This window comes from Lepus europaeus, chromosome 17, assembly GCF_033115175.1.
Source record: "Lepus europaeus isolate LE1 chromosome 17, mLepTim1.pri, whole genome shotgun sequence".
NCBI classification, from domain to species: domain Eukaryota; kingdom Metazoa; phylum Chordata; class Mammalia; order Lagomorpha; family Leporidae; genus Lepus; species Lepus europaeus.
This window is the reverse complement of record NC_084843.1, coordinates 15,709,215-15,728,411: the sequence shown is the minus strand read 5'-3', so window position 1 is coordinate 15,728,411 and position 19,197 is coordinate 15,709,215. Positions and strand designations below refer to the sequence as shown.

General features: G+C 57.0%; 1 protein-coding gene across 5 annotated transcripts in view; it reads right to left on the bottom strand.

Annotated features, from left to right (window-relative positions):
- AFAP1L2 (actin filament associated protein 1 like 2) overlaps nucleotides 1–19,197 on the bottom strand; it is a 110,801-nt gene that overhangs the window by 22,967 nt on the left and 68,637 nt on the right. For 3 of the 5 annotated variants that reach the window (XM_062214579.1, XM_062214580.1, XM_062214581.1), the window contains 5 exons: nucleotides 19,009–19,137; nucleotides 12,563–12,637; nucleotides 11,245–11,339; nucleotides 2,641–2,731; nucleotides 393–476 (listed from right to left, as the gene is read on the bottom strand). In XM_062214579.1, the coding sequence (XP_062070563.1) occupies nucleotides 393–476; nucleotides 2,641–2,731; nucleotides 11,245–11,339; nucleotides 12,563–12,637; nucleotides 19,009–19,137 (474 nt within the window). The remainder of the gene's footprint in view (nucleotides 1–392; nucleotides 477–2,640; nucleotides 2,732–11,244; nucleotides 11,340–12,562; nucleotides 12,638–19,008; nucleotides 19,138–19,197) is intronic. The other 2 variants (XM_062214582.1, XM_062214583.1) reach the window with 1 other exon arrangement.

The window sequence follows — 19,197 nt, the reverse complement described above, 5'->3', positions numbered from 1 at the left end:
GAGACAGCACATCTCAGGAGCTGGAGTCGCTGGAGAAACACAAGGCAAACGTCCTAACAATCTTCCTGTCCCTGAAAGGGTCCCGGCACACCACGCAGGGCGGGTGTTCTGAAAACAGATCCTCGGCTTCCAAGGCTGAGGGGCAGGGTGCACCCCCATCCCCGTGTCCTGCAGGAAGTCCTGGGAGCCCAGGGGAGAGAGCCATGCACACGCAGGGACTTCCAATCACATGTCCAAAGCCACAGGCAGGGGGTCTGTGGAAGGCAGCCTAAGTCACTCATCTGGAAGAATGACACATGGCCGTGCACATGCAGGACACATGCATGTCCCCTGGGCATGCACCCATCTCTGAGAGCAAGCAGGCAGCAGGCAACTCCGGGGCTAAGCAGTACCCAAGGTGATTGTGGCGTAAATGACTCCTTCGGGCACCTGCACCCATCTGGGAACCTCAGTAGGGAGAACTCGGCCAGCATGACCTGCACGATGTCCAGAGGCACAGAGGCAAGAGGAGAAAGACACGATGAGGACAGGGACCTGCCCAAGAGCAGAGACACAGAGAGAGACCCAGGCGTGGCCCCAGGGTCCCCGCAGCTAGTGCTTGACCTGGGGGGTGGGGTGTGCTCAGCAGGAGAGGCCACAGCCTGGCCAAGGAGGTCATTCCCAGCCCTCTTTCTGCCCGGAGGTGACCACGTGACCGCCAGTCACCCACAGGACATGGGCAGAAGTGATGGCGCCCCTCCTGGCTGGCACTTCCAGGAAGCTGACCGGCTCTCTGCTGTCTGAGGACGCTGCAAAGTCCTGGGGTCCCTGGGCTCCTACCTGAGACACAGCAACACCCACACTGACTGCTACGCGAGGGACAACAGGTCTCTGCCGAGTGATCAGAAACTGAAACTGAGGTCACTTATCACAGCGCTGGCATCACCCCAGCATGAGATGTTGTAAGGGGTACGTGTGACATCTCGGGCATGCACAGGCTGCCAGGGCGATCACTCAGCATCTACTCTATAAGGGGACCCAAGCCCAGGGCAGCTGTATGGGGCTGGGGATACTACTGGGACCACAGGACAGAAGCCTACACAGCTGGCCTTCGGCAGGAAGTCAGCTAGAGGCTGTCAACCAGCGAGAGCCCGGGGCTGGACCCTGGCCCTCCTTCCTCCTACCATAGCATCACGCCTGCTGCCCAACCAGGTGGGGGGTCGGAGCCAGCTGGTCACTCAAGTGCAACCCTCCCTGTGTGCCAAGCGTGACCACTTCTCCCCAAGTCACCCCGATTCTGTCGGAGGCAATGCACCCCTGCCTTTAGCACGCTCTGGATTTCCTTGTTCATAGAGCTTCCTGGCTGTCCGGGCAGTGGCCCCTACCTAGCCCTGGCGACAGCCAAGGTGAGCCACAGTCAAGAGACAAATCCCAAGAACCCAGTCTCTCTGACTACTTGTTTGTGTCGATATGTGGTGTCTGCACCACAAACAGACTCGCAGGTGTGTCCAGGAGGCAGGCCCCGGCGGGTGAGGGCCACGCCCGAGAGATAGACCTGGGACGCACGGAGGTGCTCACTGCGTGAGTCACCGTTTCCAGCTTCAAGACGCGCCCGGACACAGTGCCGCGCCCTGGGCTTTGGTCTGATGTCACAGCCCCTACATGGAAATCCACCTTCCTCAGGCTGCGAACCACTGGCCAAGGACGCAGAGTTGCAGCGTGAGCCCCGACCACAGAGGCCGGTCAGCCGGTGCCTGGGCTCAGTCGCCCAGCAGCCTTCCCAGGGCCTGCAGCCTCATTCGGAGAGAAGCCAAAGCCCTCAGTGCAGCCCCTCTCCTGCCACTCTTCCTTACCTCACCTGCTCCTGCCACGCTGGCCTCCCTGTTGGTCCTCAAATATGCCAAGAGCTCTCCTGCCTCAGGGCCTTTGCGTATCCTGTGCTTTCTGGAAGGTTCTTCCTGCAGGGCTCTGCAGACCCAGTCCCACGTCATTCAGGGATCCAGCCACAGTCTGACCATCACGGAGGCCTTCCCTAACTGTCTAAAGTCACTGCCCACTCCCGCTGCTGCAGCCCAGTCCCTGTTTCCTGTTCATCCTGGCACTCACCTCTACCCACCGCACTCTAGCTTTACTTGCTGTCTGTCTGCTGTCCTTGAACCTGAGTGGTGGGATGGCTGGGTGTGTGTCCCTGCCTCGTGGTGGGAGCCGCATTGCCAAGAGCCCATTGAGACAACGTGCACCCCGAATCAGCCTCAGCTTGACCTCCACTTCCACTGCTTACCAGGGCGGCAATGCCCTGTGGCCCACACCTCTCCTCTGTCACTCTTCTGTGCTCAATCCAGCAACGCCCAGACGGAAACACAGAAGACGTCAGACACAGGAAAGCTGCCCTGGGGTGCCATCCCTGCCTCTCTGCAGGGGGACAGGCTCTGCTGTCAGTCTCAGCTCTGCCCAGACTCAAGGCCAAACGTCCTGTGGCCAGTGCTCCCCTTGGGCCACGGTCTCTGCCAACAGCAGCCCTGACCAGGCCTTGCAGCCCAGGGTGAGCACGCTGGGCCTGAGCAGGTGAGTCGGGGTCGGGGCTGTCCTCTGTCATCCATCAGGGAGCAGTCCGTGTCCCCTCCCCCAAACCCCACCCCCGCCCCAGAGGCTGGGACGCACCATTGAGGGACACGTCATACGGCTCCGCCTCTTCATAGTAGCCCTCCGGGGACTCGATCTTCGGGACAGCGAGCTGCTTCCGTTCTGGAACCTGTGGCGTGAACAGATAAAACAGGCAACTTCACTTACGACGCGCTGGAAGCAACCTGGAGTTAACCCTTTGGGTGGGACAAGGCAGAAGCCCAGAGGGAAAGCATCCAACTTTAAGGGAGAACGTGGCAAATCACGACTCCATCTCTCACCCAGGCCACAGGCTGCAGTGTGGGCGTGGCCAGCTGCAGGGCCGTGGTGTCTTGTCTAACCTGACCTTGGCTTTCTCCTATCAAAACGAGCCTCAGCGCCTACCACGCACACAATATGATGATGCATGGATGGATAACGCGCTTAAGGGTCCAGCCGGCGTCAGGCTGGTGTGGTAGCTGCGTGGCATTTCAACAAAATATTTTCTAAAAATACAGCGACTAACCGATGGCATGCGGAGGAAGACAACCAGGTTTCTAAATCCCAAATTTTTCCCATGATGCAATTCAATCCTTTGTTCAGTAAATTAAGAAATATTTTTAAACACCTGTTTGAGAGGCAGAGACACAGACAGACAGAGAGAAAACTTCTACCTGCTGATTTACTCCCCAAATGCCTCCAGTGGCCGGAGCTGGGCCACACAAAGTCAAGAACTGGGAATGTGACCCAGGGCTCCCCCGTGTGTAGCAGCAACCCAACCTCTTGAGCCGACATCACTACCTCCCAGGGCCTGCAGGAAGCTGGATCAGGAGCCAGGGGCAGGTACTGAACCCAGACGCTCTGATGTGGGACACAGTTATCTTTTTTTTTTTTTTAATTTTTTTGACAGGCAGAGTGGACAGTGAGAGAGAGAGACAGAGAGAAAGGTCTTCCTTTGCCGTTGGTTCACCCTCCAATGGCCGCCGCGGCTGGTGCGCTGCGGCTGGCGCACCGCGCTGATCCGATGGCAGGAGCCAGGTGCTTCTCCTGGTCTCCCACGGGGTGCAGGGCCCAAGGACTTGGGCCATCCTCCACTGCACTCCCGGGCCACAGCAGAGAGCTGGCCTGGAAGAGGAGCAACCGGGATAGAATCCGGTGCCCCAACCGGGACTAGAACCTGGTGTGCCAGCGCCGCAAGGTGGAGGATTAGCCTAGTGAGCTGCGGCACTGGCCAACAGGTATCTTAACTGCTAGGCCACATGTCCACTCTTATATCTAAATATTGATGGCTCTCATGCACCAGCTGCAAGGGACACAATCAGACTTGAGGAGTCGGCCCCAGGGAAGGCTTCACCGAGTGGCAAACGTTCAACAGCTCCTGACCCAGTGCATGGCGAGCAGTGCCACAGAGACAAAATCAAAGTCCCATGGCAGCCAGAGGGGGTGCGAGGAACGCTGCGGACCAGGGCAGGGGGCTGGGAGGATGGGCTCTGTGTGCCGAGTCTCAGACGACCCTGACCTTGGCAGTGGCAGGGGGTGGGAGCGCGGTATGTGAGCAAAGAACACAGGCAACGGCGCGGAAGTGGTTTGGGTAGGGAGGCAGTTAGTGGACAGGAGCTGAGGTCTGGCAGCGCCCCCCTGTGGCGGCCGCAGCTGACCAGTGCAGCCAGGGCCAGGCCCCTTGACCCCTGTGACAGCCTGGTCTGCACCGCCCAAACTTCCCTTTCTGTGCGCCTTCCAAGGATCGCCAAGTCCCCCTTCTGTGTAGTGGAAACCACAAGTTCCACAATGTTGCAAACTTATAACCAGCACCAGCTGGAAACACCCAATATGGCTGCAGGCTTTAGGTCATTATAATAAAATTAGCATGGGGCCGGCGCTGTGGTACAGCAGGTGAAGCCGCCGCCTGCAGTGCCGGCATCCCATATGGGTGCCGGTTCGAGTCTCAGCTGCTATACTTCCGATCCAGCTCTCTGCTATGGTCTGGAAAAGCAGTGGAAGATGGCCCAAGACCTTGGACCCCTGCACCCATGTGGGAGACCCGGAAGAAGCTTCTGGCTCCTGGCTTTGGATCAGCGCAGCTCTGGCTGTTGCGGCCAATTGGGGAGTGAACCAGTGGATGGAAGAAGACCTCTCTGTCTTTCTCTCTCTGAGCCTCTCCTTCTCTGTGTAACTCTTTCAAGTAAAATAAATAAATCCTTAAAAAATAAATAGGGGGCTGGCGCTGTGGCACAGCAGGTTGATACCCTGGCATGAAGTGCCGGCATCCCATATGGGCGCCGGTTCTAGTCCTCCAGACTAGAGGCTGCTCCTCTTCTGATCCAGCTCTCTGCTGTGGCCTGGGATAGCAGTGGAAGATGGCCCAAGTCCTTGGGCCCCTGCACCCACGTGGGAGACCTGGAGGAAGCTCCTGGCTCCTGGCTTCAGATAGGCGCGGCTTAGGATCGGTGCAGCTCTGGCCGTGGTGCCCTTCTGGGGAGTGAACCAGCGGATGGAAGACCTTTCTCTCTGTCTCTACCTCTCTCTGTAGCTCTTTCAAATAAATAAAATAAATATTAAAAAATAAATAAATAAATAGAATTAGCATGACTGGCACTCCCACTCCCATCACGTACCTAAAGCTATGACACTCCTGAGATTTCTGAAAAAGGACATGGAAATGGGTGGCACCGAAGGCCTGCTTACACCCCGCCCCTCCTTTGAATATTCAGTGAAGCCCCACCCCGGACATCACCCCCTAGGCCTCTGGATAGTATAAAAGCACAGCCAGACCTGGCGGGTCACTGGAGGGCTTTTTGTTCATTTCTCCCTCTCTCTCCTGCATTTACTCCTCGAGTGGGCACTTCTCCTTTGCTCCACATAAACCCTGCTTTCCTGCACACCTCTATGCCTCCACCTTGGATTCTTCCACGTGAGCAGGCAGAGCTCGGAATAAGCCCGGAGCTGAGTCCCGCGTGGCCTGGAGTCGAAGTCTATTTCTACGGGCCCTAGAGTTAATGCGACTTGAGTTAAATCCAGGCTTCAGGGTCCCGGAGATTCAACCCTGGGTATGTGGCAGCCTCTCTGAGCCTTGTTTCTCTTCTTCCTACAACAGGAGTCACACTGGGGCTGTCTGGAGGACTCACAGTCAAACGAGACACAACCATGCTTCCCCAGGGCCAGGCCCACGCTAAACCGGAAGCTGCCGCAGTCACTGTAGGGAAACTGCCACACAGCACAGGGGCTGACAGGTGGGGCGGCGAGGGCGCCCATGGTGGCAGGCGCTGAGTCCCTGGGCTGCAGCCGTGCAGGCTGGGACAGGTCTCCCTGAAGAGGGCTGGCAGGGGCCAGGCCTCAACCTGGGTCCAAGCACAGACCTTCCTGCCTGCCCTGGCCTCCTAGCACCAGCACAGAAACAAGCCAGAGACAGGCTCTGACCAGCCTTCAGCCTTCCCGAGAGAGCAGCACCCCCTGTAAACAGGCACGCCGCCATTCAGCCGCTTCCTACGCAGATGGGGCACTGTGCCAGGCTGGCAGGAGCGGCTGCTGAAGGGAGACGGGCATGCGCTTCCTGAGGGTCAGGTCCTTGCACAAAGTGGTCCACAAGCCACAGGTGCCACCACTAGCCTGGCAGATGGCCCCACTCCCTCGTCCATTCCCAGACCCCTGGCCAGCCTGCAGCTTACAAAAGGGACCCAGCAGTGGTCCTCCGAGAGCCAGTGTCCTGGAGTTTGGGGTCAGGGTGCACGCCTCCAAGGAGCCCCATCCCCACCAGGCAGTGCCAGACCCTCTCTCTGCAAGGAGGTAAATCCCAGCTGGACAGCTTGAGGCTCCTGAGATCCGGCTCTGGGTCCCGGCCTGCAGACAGAACAGGACAGGGGCAGGGAAGCTTTCTGCAGCAGCTGCCTGTGGTCACCCTCACTCCAGGGCCTGCCACTGGGGGCTGAGGTCCAGGGCCTGCCACTATGGTCACCCTCACTCCAGGGCCTGCCACTGGGGGCTGAGGTCCAGGCCTGCCACTGTGGTCACCCTCACTCCAGGGCCTGCCTCTGGGGGCTGAGGCCCTGTCCCAAGTACAGCACCGAGCAGTGCTTCCCGGGAGTCTCCCCACGCCCCTCCCTGCCAAGCCTACTTCAAGTGGCTCAGTGCAGGGGGCTGCATGGTGCAGTGGGGAGGAGTCTAACCTCCCAGGCCAGGGTAGAGATCTTCCACCTGCTGCTTCACTCCCCAAATGTCACAATGGCCAGGGCTGGGCAAGGCTGGGCCCAGGAGCTTCTTCCATGTCTCCCATGTGTGTGCAGGGGCCCAGCACTTAGGCTATCTTCTGTTGCTTTTCAGACTACTAGCAGGGAGCTGGATTGAAAGAGGATCAGTGGAGGGACCAGCTCTGTGGCGCAGCGGGTTAACGCGCTGGCCTGAAGTGCCGGCATTCCATATGGGCGCCGGTTTGAGACCTGGCTGCTCTACTTCCAATCCAGCTCTCTGCTGTGGCCTGGGAAAGCAGAAGATGGCCCAAGTCCTTGGAGCCCTGCACCTGCGTGGGAGACCTGGAGGAAGCTCCTGGCTCCTGGCTTCAGACTGGCGCAGCTCCGGCTGTTGCAGCCAACTGGGGAGTGAACCATCAGATGGAAGACCTCTCTCTCTGTCTCTCTGCTTCTCCTCTCTCTGTGTAACTCTGACTTTCAAATAAATAAATCAATAAATCTTTAAAAAAAAAAAACAAGAAGAGCAGTGGAGACATGAACTGGTACCCACACGGGAGCTGCTGTTGTAGGCAGCAGCTTTATGGGCTATGCTACAATGTTGGTCCACCTGGCTGCTTTAATTACCATCGTTATGATGGTGACTATGAAACGAAGGTGCAGAAGAGCCTTGATGGGCAAACCTGAAGCAACTTTGACTGTTCAGAGAAGGGACAACAAAGGAAAGGCTCCCTGCTGGCTTTTTTTCTTAATTTTTTTTAGGTCAGCAATTTTTTTCTGGAAAGGACTGGACAATGTTTTAGGGATCTGTAAGCCATTTTGGGTCTCTTCTCCCCGCTCCCAGCTCTACAGCTGTAGCCCCACCAAAGCCTTCCCCAGACAATGCTTACTCAACAGCTGGCTGTGTTCCAATAAAACTTTACTGGCAGCAGCAGGTGGTGGGACGGATTTGGCCATCAAGCTCTGATTCGGACTGTTCACAAGAGCTTAGATAAGGAGCGGCCCAGGTGACCTGAGGCATTCCTATAGCCCTAAGCAACCCGTCCCGGAGGGCACTGTGGAAGGATCCCAGATGGGGGTAGTGGAGAGGCCCCGCCCAGCCTCCCCACTGACCATGGCAACGTCTTTCCAGGGAGGACACTGCTTCGTCCACAGAGCAGGTCACTTAAGACCAGCGCCAAGGCGTGTTCAGGCCTCACTGGGCAGATGGGCGGAGCTGGCTGAGCTGGCCAGCAGCAGCAACAGTGGCCAGTCCGCATCTGTTTCTCCTGCAGTGACCACAGCACCTGGCTGTGCACACATCAGCCTGGAAAGGCCACAGCTGCCTGAGTCACTGTCCACACCCACAGACTTGCTCCAGACCTCTGGCTGCCCCTTCTGTGGCTGCACAGGGCTGCTCTCCGCTGAATCTCTAGGGGCACAGTGAGGCCCCAAGCTACCCTAAAGAGAACCAGTGTTCACGGCCAGCAAGCACCCTGGGCCTGGGAGAGAGGTCATAAACCTGGCTAGCCAGAGGCACAGACGACCCCAGGCCAGCATCTACTTCTGCCATGGCCACCAGGGAGTCCAGGGCCATCAGGGATCTGGGGGACAGCACTCAGGTGCATGGACCTCCCTGGAACTCAGAGCTCTGGGGTCACCAGAGAAGGGAAAGTTTTCTGTGTGTGAGGACAAGAAGCCACAGGGTCCCTCCAGGCTCACTCCCAGGATTGGAGCTACCGTGTTCCTGCCCTGCGACATTGCTCAATCTGGAGTTCTCCTCCCCCTTCGGAGCCAAAGATACAGCTCCACCCTGATCGCACTCCTCTGGGCGGCTTGCACTGGGAGTTACGGCTGCTTCAGTCCAGACCTGACCAGATGGGGCCTGTGGGAGCGAAGACACATGTACAGGTGTGTGGCAGTGAGAAGAGAATCCTGGGGTGATTCCAGCCCTGCTTCACACCACATCCGGAACCCCCTGGGATAGAGGCGCCTAGGACAGAAGTAGGAGGTGCAGCCCACACCCCATGTCCTTCTCAGCAGAGCAGGTGCACAAGGAAGGAGGGAGCTGGCTACAGCCGGGTCTGCTGGGGGCTTCCTGGAGACTGTCCACAGGAACAGCGACCACACCTTTGCCAGGCTACTCTGGGCTCGTGCTACTCCTAAGAGGTGAAATTTTCCCCAACTCCAGCCCCAAGACACAAGCCTCTCCTGTCGTGAGAAGCAAGAGGCCCCCTGTCACAGGTGGTACAGGAAGTGTGGTCTAGTGGGGGGTTCACAGGCCCTCCCTTCCTTTGCTCAAGACCCTCGGTGCTAATGGCACAGAGCTTGGCAGTGACGTAGTGAAAGCCAGAAGCCCAGGGGCTCACCATGACCCTAGGAGGTGAGAAGTGTTAAGCCAGCACCAGGCCCTGGGCCTCTCAGTCCACGGTAAAACCTGGGTTTGCCGAACCCTTGGTGCTCAGCGCTACTACTGCCTGGGGATGCCCCTACGCACCAGGTGTGGACCATGAGCAGCTGCCGCCCCACCACTTGGCAAAGCCAAGGTGCCTGGGTCAGGAGCAGACGCTGGATTCATCACAGCAAAGATCCAGGCCTGGCTCACAACAGCCACCTTTCCAGGCCTAGCACCCAGAGAGCAAAACCCTGGGATATGTTGGAAACCCTTAGTCACAGCATCACAGCGTCTCTCATGACGTCAGGTCTCCCAGCAATGGGACAGGAGAGCCACACACTGCCGTGCAAGCGAGGGGAGCCTGCAGCAGGAAGAAACACGACATGCACCCTTACTGGGCTACAGGGACACGGATGTATCAAGGAGGTGGCAGGGGGCCTGGAACCTGCATTCCGGTCCTGGCCTTGCACCTCCCAACTACAGGACCTGGACCAAAGTGCTAAATCCAGGAAGCTGCTTAAAGAAGCAGTGACAAAACACCCATCCCCCGAAGGATGGTGGGGAGGAAGGTGTTTGTGTGCATGGAGTGGACTGGAAGGTTGTGAGTTGGGGTGGTCACTGGCACTGATCAGCATCACAGGAAACACCCAGGGATTCAGGATCAGTCCACCCATCGTCTCCCCCAGCCTGAGATGAAGCGTGTCCTGACAGCTGTCACCCAGCCTCATGCATCAGGACTTTGTCCCAGGGACTTCAGGACTGCCAATCGCTGCATGCTGTGGCTGCAGGAGGGGGTGGCTTGAGGAAGCCTGCTGCCCCTCCACAAAAGGGCAGGACCAGTCCAGAGCCATTCTGGGGTCAAGAACCCCTCCGTGGAGACTTGAGCCCACAGAGCAGGGGAGAGGTCACTGGGCTGGGCCCCTGCTGCTTATAGAAACCCTTCCCCGTTGTGGCCCTGGAACTTCTCTAGGAATCCTCCAATATGCCCTGGGGAAGAAAAGAACCTGAGATCAAATTCTGACCCCACCACCCAGAGGCTACACAGGATCAGGCTTCCTCATCCACAATGCAGGCATACTACTCCCTTCTTTGTGAAATCCTAGCCCAGTGTGCTGCACAGCGCTAGCCCAGGGCACAGACCACCAGACAAGACAAGTGTGAACAATCCCTCCACTTAAACGCTAGGATAAAAGGGCCAGAGACCTTAAATAATTCCCTCAAGTCAAAGAGTTAGTACCTGCCGGGGCTGGGACTAGAACCCAAGTCTGTGTGATTCTATAATTCCATCCACGAATATACCCATCAATCTACGCATGCATGCATCCATCCATGCATCCATCCATTCATCCAAATGAACAATGTTTGCAAATGGCCTTCCGTGTGCAAACACTGGACACAAAGTAAAGAAGAGACACTGCCCCTGTTCTGGGGAGCTTACCTCTGGTAGAGGAGACAAACAATAGACCAGATGGCTTCCATGGTGGCAGGTGCCATGGAGGAGTAACTGGGTGGGGACAGGTAGCACTGGGGGGGGGGGGGACCAGAATGGCATGCCTCACTTAGCCAGGCCAGTGAAAGTCTATCTAGAAACTTCTGAGAAATGAGGACATGCCAGTCACCAGAGAGCCAGGGGCTCAAAAAGTGCAAAGGGAGGAGCAACCACAGTGGTACGATCCAGGAGCAGAAGGCCGGCCAGCGAAGAGCCAGGGTGATGAGGCTGGACATGCAGCTGGGCCACACTGTGCAGGCCCTGGAGCTGTTAAGGCATGGGGGTGTTTTCTTCTAGGTTTACAGAGAGCTGCTGGTGGGTTTCAGACAGGAAGTGCAGTGTTGGGTTACATTCTTGAAAGGTCACAGTGGCCCAAGCCAGTGACCACAGCTATCTATGGCCCCTGCGCAGGTGGCACCCTCAGCACCTGGACCATGGCAGCCCTGGGCAAACAAATCACCTGCGGGCAGGGTTCCTTGGCTCTGTCTCTCCCAGGGCCCTGCCCCAGGTGCCACACACAGCAGGTGTCCATGCCACACGCCTGATAGGCTGACACCTGATAGAGTGGCTGGAAGTTCCAGAGCCCCACCAGGGAGTCAGGGTCCCGCACTGACACTCACGATCTTAGGCGGCGGGAGATCCGGAAGGCTCTTCTGAGGGGCCGAGGCGTGCTGGCTGGGCTCCCCGTTGGTGAGTGGACCCTGCTCCGTGGGCGCTGTGGCAGCAAGAGGAGAAAACCTCCATGAGGGACGGCCAGCCCCATGGCAGGGTAGGGTCATTACCCAGGAATGTCTGGTCACATGTTCCAGAGAGTTCTATGTGAGCAGGTGTCAATTACCCGGGCAGGCGGTTCCTGGAGCCAAAGTTGTTTTCCTCCAAGAATAGGACGCAGTAGCGTTGCAGCCACAGATTCCTTGGAAGGGACTGGCTCTGGGTTTCTGGCAGGCTCCACCCCCTACCCCCCACCATGTGAAAAACAGTCTGGCCGCAGAGCTCCAGCCCGCAGAGGAGCTGCCGTGGTCACTATATTGAGCCACTCTCGGCACTGACCCTGCAATTATAGCTTTTTCTTCCAACAGTTCCTTTCCTCAGAAGGCTAGCGGCCCGGGGCAGGGGGACACTCTGGTTTGGGGCTCTGTTGTGCCCTGGGCTTGGTGGTGGGACAGGAGGTGGCAAGGCCACACTGAGGAAGTGAGGCCGCCAAACCTCTGCACACTTGCAGATGGGCACGAGGGCCCTTAGGAGATGTTTTAGCCGGCCTTGCTGGCCCCAGGGAGGCCTGGCTGTGGCGGCTGATGTCTCCAAGGGAAGCCCTTCACAGAACCAAGCGCCTGGGGGGCTGCGACCCCACCTTTCTCTAGCCTCGGGCCTGGGAGTCAGGAGATGGAGCTGCTCCTGCCCCCTCCTCTGCAATGAGGCGGCTCTGAAAGCCTCTTGGCCTGCTGGGTCCTGCCAGACCCATCCCGGAGGTGTAAGAGAGAATTGTCGGCACCACCAAAGGCGCCACCCGTCCCTGCCACGGGAGAGAGGACGCCGTGCCCAGCAAGCACCCTCGGTATCACCTTCAGACATCACGGCACTCCCCATGGCCACCCTATCCCCTCCCCTCCCTGCCCAGGCTCTGTCCAGGGCAGAAAGCCGGACCCCCGGGATCTGCAGCACACACAGCCTCCGCCTTCCTAGAACATGTGAATTAGGACTTCCTGTTGCTGGCATGATGCTGGGAAAAGCTAGGATTTTAGGGACAGATTTCTTCTCCTCTGGGCCGGGGGTGGTGGCTTACTGAAACATCCCAAAATATCTTTTCAGCCCAAAATACTCTCCGACTAAAATGTGGCTCCCAAAAATAACTCCCGGGGGCCTGCCACGTGCTGGCTGGGCGGGCGGAGGAAGTGAGCCCCGATCCTTCCCTGTCCTGGGAGTCGGCGCAGCCCCTACCTTGGTCTTGAGACTCGGCGTCCTGCGGCTTGTGCACCGTCACTTTGTTCATGTAAATGTACTCCTCATCAGAACCTGCGGGAGGATGGCACATGGTGACCGGGGAAGGGGAAGGGGAAGGGGAAGGAGGGGCTGGCGGAGAGCCAGCATCTGCCTGCAGATGCTGTCCCGAGCTCCGGTTCTGCTGAGCGCGCTCATGGAGCCTGTCATACACTCTACAGATTTCCAAAACAGAAACAAGCGGATGACTCCTGGTTTCCCAGCCTTGGGTGGACAGGGGGAGTGGGGAGAAAGGTGGGGTGCAGAAGGGGAGCTTCTGGGATAAGTTGAAAGGCACCCACTCCTCAGGGATTCACCCCGTGGATCCTAGCACCCTGGCATCCTAGTATTTCATTTAGATGGTCAAATCTTTCCTATTTGTCATTCTCACTCTAGTCTGAATTACTTGCACAGGCTAATCAGAGTTGATGTTCAGAGAAGACAGGTCATTCCGAGGATCTAGAAGTTCAGCTCCCAGGCCCCTAGGTGGGTGTCACTGGGGAAGCAGGAGGCAAAAGAGCCAAACCGTAAGAGCTTTGAGTGTACACAGGTGAACATGCTGCGAATTAGAACGGGGAAGCCCGCAGCCACCTGCTGCGCCCTGGAGACCGCACCCTGCAGTGGCACCACCCACCCCCTCCGTCAACACCACTCCTGTGCAAGTGAGGTCACCCCTGCAGAGCTGGGGGCCAGAGGCAAGCTGGCCTCCCAACCCTTGCATGGTTTCCAATCCCCCAAGGAGCCTTCTGTGGAAGCCTTGGGAGGAGGCTCACCCAGTTTCTCCTCTGCAAATCCTGCCCTTAATTTACATTTCCTAGAAACTTGTGGCTGATAAATTCCAGTGGTCGGAGACCGTGTCACTGAGCCAAGGGACCCAATTCAAGTCCTGGCGAAGGAAGCGGCTCCGTGTCAGTCTGTTCCAGAGCCAAAGGCAGCCAGACTCCGGCCAGCAGGCCAGCAGACTGGGAACCGGGAGGGACAGGGGCAGCTGGATGGGTCCCCATCCCCCGGCCACAGGACTGCCACCTCAGTAACGTCACCCCTGGAACCAGGGCCGCCAGAGTTTACGGAGAGAACAAGGAGGGACGGATGGATTTACCCACAACCTGCACACTCAGCCGCAAAGGGAGCTGGGCAGTCGCTTCTCCCACGTGTAGCTCAGGGGAAAGTGCTCAGCGGGGGCAGGCGGAAGACAAGGCTCTGCCATCAACGACATAACCGCAGGCAGAACACGGAACCCTTGCGCTCGGTGTTCTTGTCCGCGTGGTAGAGCGAAGAAGCACGCTGAAACGACCTGACTCATAAGGTGTCAAGAACAGAGAACTCAGGGCTGGCGTCGCAGCTCAATAGGCTAATCCTCCGCCTAGCGGCGCCGGCACACCAGGTTCTAGTCCCGGTCGGGGCACCGATTCTGTCCCGGTTGTCCCTCTTCCAGGCCAGCTCTCTGCTGTGGCCCAGGAGTGCAGTGGAGGATGGCCCAAGTGCTTGGGCTCTGCACCCCATGGGAGACCAGGAGAAGCACCTGGCTCCTGGCTTCGGATCAGCGTGGTGCGCCGGCCGCAGCGGCCATTGGAGGGTGAACCAACGGCAAAGGAAGACCTTTCTCTCTGTCTCTCTCTCTCACTGTCCACTCTGCCTGTCAAAAAAACAAACAAACAAACAAACAAAAAAAAAACAACAGAGAACTCACACATGAGCAGAGTTGAAAAACTGAGATACTCTTACTGCAAACAAAGATGGCAAATGACAGCCAGCAACACGGGAAGCTGCCCAAAGCCTTCACAGTAGGAAACTGGTCAAACCAACCGTGGCCCATGCATGTACATGGCTGGATACCAACTTACGAGAAATAGATTTGGGGTGAGCAGACGGCCTAGGGGTTAAGACACCACTTGGGACGCCTTCATCCCAGACGGGAGTGCCTGGGTTTGAGTCCTGGCTGTGCTCCAATTCTAGTCCACCTTGGGAGGCAGCAGGCCGTGGCTCGAGTACTTGGGTCCCTGCCACCCATGTGGAAGACCAGCCATTATAAGCATTTGGGGAGAGGGCCAGTGGATAAGGGCTCTCTGTCTTCCTGTCTCTCTGCCTCCGAAATAAGTAAGTAAAATTTAAAGAAATAAGCAGGTTACCAGCGAGTGTGTGAACCGGCAGAGCCATGTGGGAGATGATTTTGGGGGACAGGATACAGTTCATGTTCTTTGTCACAGTACTTCCACTGCCAGAACTGTACCCCACAGCAAATCCCAGCACAGAAAGGAAATCTTTGAGGATGTTCATTGCAATAGAGTATGAGCTTTTTTTTTTTTTTAAGAATACAACTTGAACTCCCACTAACAGGGAGGTGACTCAACAGGGGGGTTCACCCATCCATCAGTGGACACCACCCAACCGTGAAAAATAATAAGGCAGCTGTTCACAAAGATAGCTCAGACCTGGAGCCGAATTAAAAGATCAAGTTTCAGAATAGCAAAAAAAAAAAAAAAAAAAAAAGGAAAATGAAGAACAGAAAAGTATGTCAACTGTCAACAGGTGGAAATGTGTGCAGGCAGCCATTCTTCTTTTTTTTATTATTGTTTTCATTTTACTTGAAAGGTAGAAGGAGAATGAGAAATCTTCCACTCACTGGTCTACTCCCCAAATGTCTGTATCCTCCAGGCATAAGCCAGCCCAAAGCCAAGAGCCTGGACTCCATCTGGGTCTCCCACCTCAGGGGCAGGGACTCAGTACTTTCTCTAACACCTGCTTCCTGCTGGGCTGTGCATTAGCTGGAAGCTGGATCCGAAGCCGAGGAGTGAGGACTCAAACCAAGCGCCCTGCCGCCGGGATGCGGGCATCCCAAGTGATGACTCACACACCGCGCCGACCACTCACCCTCGTCCGCAGCATCCTACGTGAAAAAATAACGTAAACACACATGCAGAGGCAAACCACCACACATCAGGACGGCACTGCAAGGGACAGAGGAACACGGCGACCAGCGTTCGTCTTCTTCACTCCTATTCCTATCGGCTCGCACTCCTGTACCGAACAATCAAAGGCAGGGAGTCCGAGTAGGCGCTTTCTCCCCAAGACAGGGGGTTTGAAAATTACAGAGAAAACTCACGCTGGCCACCTCACGGGACCTCATCCGCCTGCCTCGCCTCTCTGCAAGGCGCAGCTGACTTGGTTTTGATTCACAGCGGGTTGCTAACCCACGACTACCCCGTCTGGTTATCAGCGGCTCCCAATACCTTCTGCAATTGTGGCCAAAGCACAGTGAACTTGACCCAAGAGAGGGAGGCTGCTGAGCCAGCCCCTGACGGAGAGCACACAGCATCAGCAGTGGGTCCAGCGGCCTTGTGGGGGAGCCAGACTGGAACCGGGCGGTTACACAAGTGAGTGGGAGATGATGAGGGCCGGGCATTGCTGGAGAGCAGAGCTCACGGTGCTCAGAGAGAAACGGCCCTTGTAGCAGGCAGAAGTCATTCCCAGAGGACTCGGGTGGGAGTGGGGAGGAAGCACACAGGAATTCTTGCTGTGGCTGGAGAGGAGAGAGATCTGAAGCATTTCCTGACAGAGAGGCAGATTCTCAGGGAAGGAGGGAGAGCAGGGGATAGGGTCCTTGCTGGTGGAAGACCAACGGACAGGCCTCACTCGACCCCACCGTCCAGGCACAAAGCAAAAGAGTAGAAGAGTCACGTGCGGCCAAGAAAACAAAAGATCAGAAAAGCCAAATGGTCAACTCCGCTGAGAAAATAATGCACCCCTGACCCCCAGCCCCCAGCCCACTCACTCGCCCACGCCCAGCCCAAACCTGTGAGCCACAGCTCAGCCCATGTAGGCCACAGGCTGCTTGCAAATGAGCAGCCTGCCTTCCCCTGCAAGTCCTATCAGGCCGAGCTGTTTGTGGTCGATACACACAGCAGGGCAGGCCAGGGAGGATGCATGCTTTCATTTCAGGGGTGCAGGTTGTGCAGGCACAACAAATCATCAGGTAGAGTACAGCACTGGGCAGGAACTGGGGCCACCTGCTCAGGCCCGGGCCCTGGCTCATAGCCACTTGCCCGTGGGCACATGACCTTCTAGGCCCCAGTTCCTTGGTCAGCAAGACCAGGAAGCAGGGATGACACCAACTCCCTCAGATACAGGAAGAGGACGAAATTCCGAAACCTACGCCCCTGGGAACATCAGGCTTGGTGCTGGGACACAGTGAGCAGCAAAAATCAATGGGCTGCTGTGTTGCCCACTCTGCCTCTCCGGGGCCAGATGTGTTTGTACGGGACTGGGGGCCAGTCTGGAGGTGTTTCTTGGGTACCCCTGTTCCCTTCTCAGTATCCTCTCCCCACTAGCAAGCTGCAGAGACCAAGGGCGAGGAGGGGCTGGTTTTATAAGTGCAGATGGAGGGCAGGACAAAGGTCACCAACCGGAAACTACCGAGCAACTCAACCAAAAAGGGGGATTCGGTACGGAGGCGCTGCCTGCGCGGTGAGCACCACAAGCCACGGGCCAGACCCATCTCTAAGAGGTGTTTGCCAATCCCCAACAGAAGCATTCTTTATAATTGAAGGCTCTCAAGTCGAAGCACATCTCCACGGTCTGAGGCGTGTGTTTTTCAAAGGATTCCGCTGATGACGCCTTTGGTGGAGTGAGTCACCTCTCCCCTAACCCCCCTCCCCTCTGTAATGTGGATTTCCCCTCTGCCCCGTTCCCACCAAGGGCTTCTTTGATGTGCGGCTGGCTGACGCTCCCTGCAAAGCCAGGAGCCTGGGAACTCCAGGCGGGCGTGGCCTAGAGAGCCAGCAGCCGTGATGGGAGCTGGACTGATTCTTCCAGAACTCGCTCCAACTTTGCAACCTCTCTGATCTCCAGAGAACAGAATCCTGTCCCCCTGGAGCAGAGCGGGGGACAGGCCCTGGAACATCGAGGTCTGGCAGCCTCCGGTTGGTTCACCCCAAGCGCGGCAGCAAGGAGAATTCTGGACTGGACGGCTACAACAGGTGGACACTTCTTTTCCCTGGCAGGGACCTTGCTGTTCCCGCAGACAGGCAGGAGGATTAGATGCCCTCCTAGGGTGCTTTTCTGTTCCCAAACATGACATAAAAATCAACTCATCTGTTAGACCTTCACAAGAAGGTTTCCCTAGGGTTTTTTGTTTGTTTGTTTGTTTGTTTGTTTTGACAGGCAGAGTGGACAGTGAGAGAGAGACAGAGAGAAAGGTCTTCCTTTTCTGTTGATTCACTCCCCAGTGGCTGCTGCGGCTGGTGCGCTGCAGCCAGCGCACCAAGCTGATCCAAAGCCAGGAGCCAGGTGCTTCTCCTGGTCTCCCATGGGGTGCAGGGCCCAAGCACTTGGGCCATCCTCCACTGCACTCCCGGGCCACAGCAGAGAGCTGGACTGGAAGAGGAGCAACCGGGACAGAATCCGGTTCCCCAACCGGGACTAGAACCCGGTGTGCCGGCGCCACAGGCGGAGGATTAGCCTAGTGAGCCGCAGCGCTGGCCTTTTTTTGTTTTGTTTTGTTTTGTTTTTTATATCTGAATTTGCTAGAAACCCTATGTCCACAAGAAGACTTAAGATGAAAATGTGCACAGCGGTCTTATTCATTAGGGCCCAAATATGTGAATACCCTACGTGCACCAGCAAGTGAACGGACAGACAGATGGTGGCAAATGCACAGGATGCCGTGAGCCAAAGCCATCAGCACAAGCTGCTGACACGCCCAGCACCACGCACCAAGCTCCCAGGCAAAAGCAGCCAGACTTGGAGCACACACACGGGCCTGACTCCACGTCTACAATGCTCCAGGACAGTGGCAGAACTCGGAACAGTTGCCTTGGGACAGGGGTGAGAAGGGAATTCACTGGGAAGGGGATAGAACTTTCTGGAAGGTAAACACGTGTATGTATACCATCATCAAAACTCACTGAATGGAGTCTTTAGCATCCACGCACTTTATTATATGTTGACTCTGCCACAATAAAGAAGAGGAGAAGTGGGAACTCAGGGTCCCGTGATTTCTCAGGTCCTATAATTATGCTCTCCTGCCTTCCCTTGGGCTGGACAACACTGGGCAAGTTATTTAAAGTCTCCAGGCCTCAGTGTCTTCCTCTGGAGCAATAGCATGAAGCTAGTGGGCGTGTCTCTAAGTGAGACAAGTCAGCACACGTGTACCCAGGAAGCCCCAGCCAACGTGACGACCATGTCTTATCCCTTCCCTACTTTCAACCACCGTGCGGGCGTCAGAAAAGACAGCCACAAGCAAGCCCAGAGGGACTAGCTCTGCCGACTCCTGGATCCAGAACGTCCCACTTGCACAAGTGCGGGACAACCAGTGTCTGTCGCCTGAGCCACCAGTGAGTGGCTCTCAGCGAGTCGGCCGCAGGTGACACGCATAGCCACCCTCCCATGGCCCCGGGGCCCGCACTCACTGCTGCTCTTGGTGTAGAGCCGGAGGAGCTCGGCCAGGCAGCTCTTCCTCACCAGGGCTGTGCTGCTCAGGTTCTCCTGGTCCAGAATCTTCAGGAAGTCATCCAGCTCCGTCAGCAGCTGCTCCAGGGCTGCAGGCAGGAGACAGAAACCTTTACAGTGGCTGCCTTCTCTGCCGAGGCCCAGGCCAC